This window comes from Oncorhynchus nerka, linkage group LG15 (genome assembly GCF_034236695.1).
Source record: "Oncorhynchus nerka isolate Pitt River linkage group LG15, Oner_Uvic_2.0, whole genome shotgun sequence".
In the NCBI taxonomy this organism is placed as follows: domain Eukaryota; kingdom Metazoa; phylum Chordata; class Actinopteri; order Salmoniformes; family Salmonidae; genus Oncorhynchus; species Oncorhynchus nerka.
This window is the reverse complement of record NC_088410.1, coordinates 49,628,805-49,641,181: the sequence shown is the minus strand read 5'-3', so window position 1 is coordinate 49,641,181 and position 12,377 is coordinate 49,628,805. Positions and strand designations below refer to the sequence as shown.

The 12,377-nt window shown below is 41.6% G+C and overlaps 1 protein-coding gene across 1 annotated transcript in view; it reads left to right on the top strand.

Moving 5' to 3' along the window:
* LOC115142844 (cadherin-22-like) overlaps nucleotides 1–12,377 on the top strand; it is a 221,542-nt gene that overhangs the window by 93,528 nt on the left and 115,637 nt on the right. The window contains exon 2 of the mRNA XM_065001659.1: nucleotides 8,083–9,416. Coding sequence (XP_064857731.1) covers nucleotides 9,189–9,416 — 228 coding nt within the window. The 5' untranslated portion in view covers nucleotides 8,083–9,188. The remainder of the gene's footprint in view (nucleotides 1–8,082; nucleotides 9,417–12,377) is intronic.

The window sequence follows — 12,377 nt, the reverse complement described above, 5'->3', positions numbered from 1 at the left end:
GTCTGAACCCCGCCCTGAACCCCACCCTAGAGCGGTTATTAAAACCTCTTGTGCCTATATGTTCCCCAGCGGGACTAACCCCCAGATCCATAACTGTTTCCAGATCCATAACTGGTTGGGAAGGGAGGGGGCGATGACGCCAAAGTTGCCCCAACTTTCAGGATTCCAAAACTAGTTTGGAAGATTGCCTGCCCTGTGAGTTCTGTTATACTCACAGACATAATTCAAACGGTTTTAGAAGCTTCAGAGTGTTTTCTATCCAATAATAATTATAATATGCATATATTAGCAATTTAGGACAGATTTTTATGCAGTTTACTATGAAGGGGGCAGTATTTTCCCTATCCCTAACAGTTACTTCCTGACTGATGTCTTGAGATGTTACTTCAATATATCCACAAAATTTGTCACCCTCATGATGCCATCTATTTTGTGAAGTACACCAGTCCCTCCTACAGCAAAGCACCCCCACAAAATGATGCTGGCACCCCCGTGCTTCACGGTTGGGATGGTGCTCTTCAGCTTACAAGCCTCCCCTTTTTTCCTCCAAACATAACGATGGTCATTATGGCCAAACAGTATTATATTTTTGTTTCATCAGACCAGAGGACATTTCTCCAAAAAGTACGATCTTTGTCCCCATGTGCAGTTGCAAACTGTAGTCTGGGTTTTTTATGGTGGTTTTTGAGCATTGCTTCTTCCTTGCTGAGCGGCAAGGACATGTCGATATAGGACTCATTTTACTGTGGATATTGATACTTTTGTACCTGTTTCCTCCAGCATCTTCACAAGGTCCTTTGCTGTTGTTCTGGGATTGATTTGCACCTTTCGCACCAAAGTACATGAATCTCTAGGAGACAGAATGCATCTCCTTCCTGAGCGGTCTGATGGTCCCATGGTGTTTACACTTGTGTACTATTGTTTGTAAAGATGAACGTGGTACATTTAGGCGTTTGGAAATTGCTCCCAAGGTTGAAACAGACTTGTGGAGGTCTGTAATTGTTTTTCTGTGATCTTGGCTGATTTCTTTTGATTTTCCCATGATGTCAAGCAAAGAGGCACTGAGTTTGAAGGTAGGCCTTGAAATACATCCACAGGTACACCTCCAATTGACTCAAATGATGTCAATTTGCCTATCAGAAGCTTCTCAAGCCATGACATCGTTTTCTGGAATTTTCCAAGCTGTTTAAAGGCACAGTCAACATAGTGTGTATAATCTTCTGACCCACTGTAATTGTGATACCGTGTAATAATCTGTCTGTAAACAATTGTTGGTAAAATTACTTGTGTAATTTATAAAGTAGATGTCCTAACCAACTTGCCAAAACTATAGTTTGTTAACAATACATTTGTGGAGTGGTTGAAAAACGAGTTTAAATGACTCCAACCTACGTGTATGTAAACTTCCGACTTCAACTGTATATATTTCGTAATTCCATGATTTTACTCTAAGATTTGTGTGTTTTGTTGTGAATTGTTCAATTCTGTTGGAGCTAGGAACACAAACATTTTGCTACACCCGCAATAACATCTGCAAAATATGTGTATGTGACCAATATGTTTTGATTTTATTTGGTGGCTTAATGCCTTAATAAGTAGCAGCGTGTTTCAGCGTTCTTTGGACAGTTTTTCCAGACATCAATCCGGATTCTCGTCTCTGATCTCAGCCGGCTGCATCATTGACTTGGCCAATAGGACACTGGGTCTTCTGTATGCAGAATGCTTTTTTTTCAAGGTGAAGTTTCCAAACAATAATTGTCTCTGGAGCATTGCTGTCTGGATGAGCCAAATGTCTGGATTATCACAACATCAGAGGGGCTTTTAATAATTCATGAGTCAATGTTTCAGTTGTGGTGTCTGGAGATGTTTGAATGCATAACTAGATATTTTAGCAAATCCCATCATTTGATAGGAATGTTTTTACAGCCAGTGAATCCAAATGGTCTTTTGTATTAACTTGCTCCATTTTGGTGTGTAAATAAAGAGATTTGAAAAACACATTTATATAATAATGATGGTCCACGAAGCAAATACTCTCTTATCCAAGAAAAAGTATGTGAACCCTTTGGATTTTCCTGGATTTCTGCATAAATTGGTCATAACATTTTGATGTGATCTTTATCTAATACACACCATTAGACAAACACAGTCTGCTTAAACTAATAACACACACACACACAATCACACATTTTCATGTCTTTATTGAACGCTGCGTAAACATTCACAGTGTAGGGTGGAAAAAGTAGATTTAATAACTTGTTGACCCTGGCAGCAATAAATTCAACCAAAAGTTTTCTGTAGTTGTGGATCCGACCTGCACAACGGTCAGGATACATTTTAGACCCTTCATCTTTACAAAACTGTTTCAGTTCAGCAATATTCTTAGGATGTCTGGTGTTAACGACTTTTGAGGTCATTCCACAGCATTTTAAATCGGGTTGAGTGGGCCACTGCAGCAGGTGTATTTTCTTCTGTTGAAGCCATTCTGTTGTTGATTTACTTCTGTGTTTTGGGTCATTGTCCTGTTGCATCACCCTACCTTTTGTTGCTTCAATTGGCGGACAGATAACCTTACATTCTCCTGCAAAATGTCTTAATTAACTTAATTTTTCCATTGATGATAGCAAGCTGTCTTGGCCCTGAGGCAGCAAAACAGTCCCAAACCATGATGCTCCCTCCACCATACTTTGCAGTTGGGATGAGGTTTTGATGTTGGTGTGCTGTGCCTTTTTTTTCTCCACACATAGTGTTGTGTGTTCCTTCCAAACAACTCAAATTTAGTTTAATCTGTTCACAGAATATTTTTCCATAAAAACTTCAGACGTGCAGCAATATTTTTGGGGGACAGCAGTAGCTTCTTCCGTGGTGTCTTCCCATGAACACCATTCTTGATAAGTGTTTTATGTATCTTAAACTTGTCAACAGAGATGTAGAGATGTGGGATTCTTCTTAACCTAACCTCATTTGGAATTCTGCACTGTGCTCTTGCAGTCATCTTTGCAGGATGGCCACTCCTAGGGAGAGTAGCAACAGTGCTGAACTTTCTCCATTTATTTACAATTTGTCTTACTGTGGACTGATGAACATCAAGGCTTTTAGAGATAATTTTGTAACCCTTTCCAGCTTCATACAAGTCAACAATTCTTAATCTTAGGTCGTCTGAGATCTATTTTGTTCGAGGCATGGTTCACATCAGGCAATGCTTCTTTTGTGAATAGCAAACTAAAATTTTGTGAGTTTTTTTATAGGGCAGGGCAGCTCTAACCAACACCTCCAATCTCATCTCATTGATTGGAAAACTCATTAGCCTAGGGGTTCACATTATTTTTCCTACACTGTGAATGTTAAAATGATGTATTCAATACAGAAAAGAAAAATACAATCATTTGTGTTATTAGTTTAAAACTTCTTTGGACACATTTTAAAGAGATATTAAAACACCTTTTTAGTGTTGCTTTTCCTTACGGTGCTTTTTTAGTCTTTCAGTTGTTATTGTTATTCTTTTGTTTTTATCCTCTTATGTTTGTTGTGTAGTAAATATTTATGTTTTTATTTTCACAGTTTAAAAATAACATTTTTTCCTAGGGCCTCCCGAGTGGCACAGCGGTCTAAGGCATGATCCCAGGCTGTGTGTCACAGCCGGCTGTGACTGGGAGACCCTTGAGGCGGAGCACAATTGTCCGGGTTAGAGGAGGGTTTGGCTGGCCGGGATGTCCTTGTCCCTTCGCGCTCTAGCGACTCCTTGTGGTGGTCCAGGCGCCTGCAACCTGACCCCGGTTGCCAGTTGTACGGTGTTTCCTCCGACACATTGGTGTGGCTGGCTTCCGAGTTAAGAAGTGAGAAGTGTGGCTTGGCAGGGTCGTGTTTTGGAGGACGCATTGCTCTTGACCTTCACCTCTCCTGAGTCTGTATGGTAGTTGCAGCGATGGGACAAGACTGTAACTACCAATTGGATATCACGAAAAAGGGCTAAAAGTACAACAACAACAAAAATGTTTTCCTGTGTGCTATATCAATAAAGCTTGATTTGCTTTTACGGATATACTTTTAAACTATTATGTCAAGCTTCAAATGGTTTGACCAGAGTTATAGTACTCCTGTGTGAGCATCATTGCTATCTTTTCCGCCTACTGAATTCTCAACCCACTCTTTGTCAATCCTGAACCAGACTACCCATTTAAAACTCCAGATAAAGCACAACCACGTAAAAATTTCACTGCAAAGCAATGTTTTTGTTGTGGATGCTGCTTTTTGTGGTTTTTCTCCCCGAAACTGGGGCCATGGAACCCAAGCAACTGTGACAAATTAGGATTTGAGATAACAAAATCAACTGTTTTTCTAAGCATAGCGAAGGGGATTTGACTCTGGCGGCGGAGCTCACTCGAATAAGCAGACTGTCTGAACTCCTCGTGGGTCCTGCTTTGATGATCACTTTCATCCATCGCATGGACAGTGTTGCAGATGCATATTCAAAACAAATAATATAAAAAACACAGGAGGGAGGATGGGAAGGGTATGTGTCAACCTCAGGCTATTAGTTTACAAATATAATCCCTCACCCCCCTTAGATTTTAATCAATTCTGTCTGTATTTCTTGCCCCCCTGAAATGACGAGCTGTTATAGGAGAAATGTGGTGATGTTGCAGTGATACTAGGACACAGCTCTGCTGTCACGTGTTTAAAGGGGAAATCTGCGGTGGCTACATTCATAAATTAATGATAAATATCCATAGATCTTTAAATAATATAACTTATAAATGCCTCATGAGCTGTTCAACTGTCGTACCACATCAGATCCCAAAATATAAGCTTATTTTACTCCAATGTTTGTAAACAATGTAAATATAAACAAACCCTGTAGAGCCTGAAAACATGGTTAAAGGATAGATGTTTTGATATCATGAATGGTCAGTCCTTGCATCCCTAGCTCTATGGCGGGGTGCCTGCTTTGTTATTGTTTCAACTGCGGATTAGTTCTTTAAAGGAACCAACTTGGTGGCCATTCATTTTTTACTCACTTGTTGGAACAGTAGACCTCAATCACTAGTTTACATGACAAGGACATTAACAGGGTGCAATTACTTGAGGGAGCACGATGAAGAGATTCAAAGAGGAGGAAAAAGAGATCGAGACAGACTGAGAGATGGGGTAATGCAGGGTGAGCAAAATAGATGGAAACATCTAAACATAAAAAGGGAATAAAGGAAGAGAAGGCCAGATGGCTATACAAATCTGAACAATTACATAGTAGAACTGTGTAGAGAGTCAGGGTGTCACGCTCGTCCTCTTCTTCTGACGAGGAGTAGCAAGGATCGGACCAAAATGCAGCGTGGTACGTGTTCATGACGATATTTATTCAACTCAGAACACTAAAACAAAAATAACAACGAGAATGATACGAAATGAAACAGCCCTGTCTAGTGACATACACAAAGACAGAAAATAATCACCCACGAAACACAATAGAAAACAGGCTACCTAAATATGGTTCTCAATCAGGGACAACGATTGACAGCTGCCTCAGATTGAGAACCATACAAGGCCAAACACAGAAATAGCAAATCATAGAAAAACTAACATAGACAACCCACGCCCTGTCCAGACTAAAACAAAGACATAATAAAATAACTAAGGTCAGAACGTGACACAGGGAGAGAAAGGGAGACACAGTGAGAGACATTGAAAAGAACAGGGCCCAACTGAGGTTACTGAGGAAAAGTGGGTATCTTAGTAAATTAGGAGAGACTACGAGAGTGGCAGACAGAAGGGTATAGAGAGTTAAAAGGCAGAAAGACAACTATCAGGGTTTTAAAAACATAGAGAACAGAGAAATATTGGAAGTCATTGTACAAGTGGCATCAACACAATTTAATTTTACTATACAGTTTTTGTTATTAAACTATTCTACTAAACCACAAAAAACACAAACTGTCAATAGCAGACACAAGCTATGAAATGAATGAAAAATAGTATCCTTTGTCTGCAGAGACAGAGAGAATAAGAGATATGGAGTGATATTAGAGAAGAGAGGAGGAGATAGAGGGAGAGGTGAAGAGTGGGAGAAGAGGAAGGAAAAGAGAAGGATGGGGAGGTGGAGAGTGGGAGAAGAGGTGGAGATAGATATGGGAAGATGGAGACAGAGTGGGAGAAAGGGAGGTGGAGAGAGAGGGAGGAGACCATTTGGAAAAAGAGGAGGATGAGAAAGAGAGATCCAGAGAGAGAAAGCAAGAGCTGATGAAGAGATGGGTGTAATGGAGAGAATGTGGGAGAGGGGAGTGACTGAAATGGCCTGTCTCCCTGTCACTGGCCTCACCATGCCCATCACTTTGCAGTGATCCTTCTCCCAATCCGTCGTCTGCCGCTTGCCAGCTGACAGGGGGCCTACTCTGGGCACGGCCACTGATGAGAAGCAGCAGCCATGCTTTAAAATCAATCCACCACCCTAATATGTCACGAATGACTGCACAGGACTTGCCAATAGCTTTAGGGGTGGAAGAGATGACTTGTGACTGTACTGTATCGGCTAGCTAAATGGCTCCTTCTCGGAAGGGCATTCATTGACACAGCACTAATTAACCCTGGCTACTAGCAACGAACATCTTCTCTCGCTTGCTCTCTCAAACTCATTATGGTTGCATACTTTTTTTACACCTAATTAAGAGTGAATGCATACGTACTTAATGAAATTCAGAGTGAGCTGGTAGTCTGGTTGCTGTTTTGAAATGACAAGCGGTTCGGAGTCGAGCAAGTGTTTTGGTTTACAGAGCAACTTAAGAGCTGTACTTTTACCCAGAAAAGTGTTTGATATCTTTTTGTTACCATTTCATATTCTAAAATCCAGGTTGATAAAAAGTGAAGTGCTGTTTTGTCCATTGATGGTGCGTGTTTGACCCTGGTGTTTCCCCTCCCAGTTGTCAGGGTTTTCCCGTTGGATCAAACAGTCATGTTGAATTGTGACTTGATTCATCTTTGCCACTTCTTACTCTAAATGTCACATATGTCATAACCTTTTAACATCACAATGAGTCATAGATGCGGGACAGCAAAACTGGGAGGGACAGCAAACTGTAGCGCTATTACTCAGTGTTATATAAGATAGAACACAAAGCTATCAGAGCACAGTATTTCACAGCCAAAGACATGACAAAATCAAATGGAAAGCATGAGGCCAGAATTGGAAGAATCCATAACTGAAGTGCATCCAATAATTCAATGTGCAGTCTGTCATGAAGCCGTGCATTTTATTCAATTGGCCTGTATATCACACATGGGCATCTGATGATGTGAAGATACTGTGTGTTTACACTTCACAGATGTTGTACTTTGTATACAATATCTATATAAAAGTTATAGTCTCCTTACAAAACGTAGTAATTGTTATTCATGGTATTTCGATTTCAGAATTCAGTATGTGTTCAGGAAGCATGTCTGATACCTACCTTGCTGCCCAAATACAACGCAAAGCCCTGTCTTAATCGCAATATCTTCCTCCATTGTTTGTTTGAAGTATTAGGGGGTTGTTGCCATGAGGGATTGAATTGATTGATTAATACTTTTATCCAATTAGTGTTCCCTCATGCAATTAATCAGCTGGCCGGGGTTAGGCCCACTTGGTTGGCCAAACTGAGGCAGACAGATGCTAGGGGCCTGACTCGTGATGAAGAACCATCCCCCTTTTTCTCTCTTGCCTTTATTCTTCTCCATCCTCCCCTCCACACACCTGGCGCGCACTCCCCTCATACAGTACTGTGCCATCGCTCTTGTGCTTAAAGCACATTGTTTGGGTGCTTGCCGAACACAACAAATGGCAGGCTGAAAACACATTTTCATTATTGTGGCTCGAGTTGTGAAGAGCTAGATGAAAGTTGGCATGAAAAGACATGCATGTTTTGGAGAGATAATGAACGATAAATGAGTTGAGCTTTAGGCATGTTTTGTGTTTGCAGTATGCATTTAAAGCATTTATACAATTTCATATATGATGGAAAACACTGCAGTGTAAAGCCCAGCCAGTGATAAATGCCTTTTGTTCTACAGGAAAACGTGATGGTAACCTATACTTTTCCTTCTTGTCTTTTTCAGGTTTTGCCATTACCTTCAGCACTTTATGGGGACCCTCTCTATGCCTGAATCATCCAGAAGAATTCTGGAATGGAATAAGATCTAAGCCAATGGAGTCCCATGAAGGATACTGTTCCCTAATACTGCAATGGAGTGAAAAGAGACGGTCGCTGGACCATACACAACCCTAGGGTCCTGGACCTAGAGAGACGCTTGTAATCTGTGGATCTGAGGACTCGAGTGTTCGAATGCCCTGCATTTCTTTGAAATCCATTTTAATTTGCAAATACAAAATAAAGATATTTTGAAAGATAATAACTATGAATTTTAGTGTCAATCAGCGCCAATAGTTTGGAGTTAGTGGTGAGATACCCAAGGTTTTTAGTAAGATTTTAACCTTGTTTTACCAGTTGCATCCCAAATTGACCTTGATAATGATACCAAGGCCATTTCAATGGTTATAGGTCCAACGATCTTCTACTCAAAGGAGCTTGTCCATTGCAGGATTTCCCAAATGAATGTGTTTGAATAATTTCAAAAAATACCATGTATGGATTGAAATTGTCAATTTGAATTCTCAGGAAGTTTTGTATCAACATCAGGCCCACTCCCTTCGACGCCATACTTGTTTTAGAGATTGTGAAGCTGCCGTCAACAACGTGAAATTGTGCTACCCATAAAGCATATGGGAAAGCTAGTCTTGGAAATCTCGAATGGAGTTTTCCCTTGTACAGTAACAAAAGACATCTCTGTTACCAGAATGGATTTGATACCAGTTTAGACAGACAGTGGAGTTACGTCTGGAAAAACTCAATGGCGAAGATCACACGGGAAAGATAAGTCTGTTTTCAAAATGATTTGTCAGGTTTCTTCTGCAAAGAGAAAAAACATTCTGCAGTCTTTCTAAATTCACCGAATCATGGCGTGTCATGACATGCCCTGCATCCTGAGACGGAACTATTTAAGACAATTGAATACTCAAGAATCTTGTGAATGAATCCAAGAGTCCTAGAACAGAAATCTTGGTTGTCCTTGGTGTGTTTGTTCTTCAACATTGCTGGCTTGAGGACTCTTTTCACCTCTCTGGTAATCTCCGTCATATGTAGAGCCAATCAGGATTTTCCAAAATGGCTACCTGTTGGAGACTGGGAGCTTGTAGCCTGTTGGTGGCCCTTTGGCTTTTGCATTGCTGTAGTTGTGGATGGTCAGAGACCACAAGGACTAATGGCGTGGCCAAGGGTGAAACGAAGGAGCAGGAGCTCATGTCCCATGAACGAGTGAAGAGAGGATGGGTGTGGAACCAGTTCTTTGTGGTGGAAGAGTACACAGGCACGGAACCACTCTACGTTGGAAAGGTAAGTCAACTATGAGATTTCCGTGTGTTTAGGGGGATAACGCCAACATAACAGTTGAAGTATTTGCTCGAAACATCCCCAGACATTCTATCCTCATTCATGTCTTACTTATGAGTTGATTGCGATTTGATTTGTATGACATGTTATGATTGGAAAAGATAAGATGGCAAAAGCGAAAGAAATAGGGATGGTGCTGGTAAATTGTTTCTGCATACCCATGATTTACATTTACATTTACATTTAAGTCATTTAGCAGACGCTCTTATCCAGAGCGACTTACAAATTGGTGCATTCACCTTATGACATCCAGTGGAACAGTAGTGCATCTAAATCTTTTAAGGGGGGGGGATTACTTTATCCTATCCTAGGTATTCCTTAAAGAGGTGGGGTTTCAGGTGTCTCCGGAAGGTGGTGATTGACTCCGCTGTCCTGGCATCGTGAGGGAGTTTGTTCCACCATTGGGGGGCCAGAGCAGCGAACAGTTTTGACTGGGCTGAGCGGGAACTGTACTTCCTCAGTGGTAGGGAGGCGAGCAGGCCAGAGGTGGATGAACGCAGTGCCCTTGTTTGGGTGTAGGGCCTGATCAGAGCCTGGAGGTACTGAGGTGCCGTTCCCCTCACAGCTCCGTAGGCAAGCACCATGGTCTTGTAGCGGATGCGAGCTTCAACTGGAAGCCAGTGGAGAGAGCGGAGGAGCGGGGTGACGTGAGAGAACTTGGGAAGGTTGAACACCAGACGGGCTGCGGCGTTCTGGATGAGTTGTAGGGGTTTAATGGCACAGGCAGGGGGATTGATTGACTGAATTCAGTCATTGGCAATTGATAATCATAAATTAATATATTAAACTCTAGTCTGAATGCTTTTCCTTATAAAGGCAGGAATTACCCCCAGGCCTCCCCGTCTGCCACTGTATTCTTTTTCTATTAGGAGATAGACTGTAGTAACTAATTCAGCCAGGATACATGATAGGCCTTAGCCAGGCCGATAGAGAGGACGAGCAGAGGAGAGAAAGAGGGTGGGGTGGGGCTTGAAGATAAAGAAACAGACGGACAGACAGATGAACAGACACACATACAGAGGGACAGAAAGACAGACAGAAAAAAAAACAGACTAAGCATGAGAAAAGATGAGCTCAAAAGAATGAGAGGTGGAGAGAGAGGATTCATGCATTTCGAAGTGACTCGTTACGGGAAAGTGTGGCGGGGCAAGCGAGGCACTGATATATAAACGCGGTAGAGGCATAGCAAGGGGGAGCGAAAGAGAGATGATTTTAATAAAATTACCCAGAGTTATTGCTGTCCATGAAGCCGGGGCACAAGCCAGGACTATTAATAGTAGCTCGGTGGTGATGTTGCCGGACTCATCCATCGCTAAGGATATCAAAAACTTTAATTAGAGCAATATAGGATTAAATACGGCCAGTGTGGGACAACTTCTTCTCGCCCAACTCAGCAAAGCTGCCAAGGCTGTCCTGCTGGCCATTAATCTGCTAATGAAATATTATTTTCACTAAATGGCCACTCACATCGCAATAAACTGGCAGCTTTGTTTGATACATTTGGGTAATGAATTTCCTTGGCCTTCTATGATCTGTCCGTCTGTCTGATTCCCCCTTCTGCTAAGTTCAATATTCAAATTCTGAAAGCTATATTATCCCATTCAGTATTTATCTACAGTGTGTTGCCCATTTCCTGGTTTGAGACTAGATGGTACTTCAGTCAAAACTCATGTCAAATCAAATCAAATTTTATGGTCACATATACATGGTTAGCAGATGTTATTGCAAGTGTAGTGAAATGCTTATGCTTCTAGATCTGACAGTGCAGAAGTAACTAACAGGTAATATCTAACAATTCCACAACAAAACATAATATCGAACAAATTCCACAACAAAACATAATCCACACAATCTAGTAAAGGAATGGGATAAGAATATATAAGTATGAAATATATGGATGAGCAGTGACAGAGCGGAAAGATGCAATTGATAGTAAAGAATAGATAGTTAAGAATATAGTACACAGTATATACAGTGGGGGGAAAAAGTATTTTAGTCAGCCACCAATTGTGCAAGTTCTCCCACTTAACAAGATGAGAGAGGCCTGTAATTTTCATCATAATGAATTTATTTGCAAATTATGGTGGAAAATAAGTATTTGTTCACCTACAAACAAGCAAGATTTCTGGCTCTCACAGACCTGTAACTTCTTCTTTAAGAGGCTCCTCTGTCCACCACTCGTTACCTGTATTAATGGCACCTGTTTGAACTTGTTATCAGTATAAAAGACACATGTCCACAACCTCAAACAGTCACACTCCAAACTCCACTATGGCCAAGACCAAAGAGCTGTAGACCTCCACCAGGCTGGGAAGACTGAATCTGCAATAGGTAAGCAGCTTGGTTTGAAGAAATCAACTGTGGGAGCAATTATTAGGAAATGGAAGACATACAAGACCACTGATAATCTCCCTCGATCTGGGGCTCCACGCAAGATCTCACCCCGTGGGGTCAAAATGATTACAAGAACGGTGAGCAAAAATCCCAGAACCACACGGGGGGACCTAGTGAATGACCTGCAGAGAGCTGGGACCAAAGTAACAAAGCCTACCATCAGTAACACACTACGCCGCCAGGGACTCAAATCCTGCAGTGCCAGACGTGTCCCCCTGCTTAAGCCAGTGCATGTCCAGGCCCGTCTGAAGTTTGCTAGAGAGCATTTGGTAGATCCAGAAGAAGATTGGGAGAATGTCATATGGTCAGATGAAACCCAAATATAACTTTTTGGTAAAAACTCAACTCGTCGTGTTTGGAGGACAAAGAATGCTGAGCTGCATCCAAAGAACACCATACCTACTGTGAAGCATGGGGGTGGAAACATCATGCTTTGGGGCTGTTTTTCTGCAAAGGGACCAGGACGACTGATCCATGTAAAGGAAAGAATGAATGGGGCCATGTATCGTG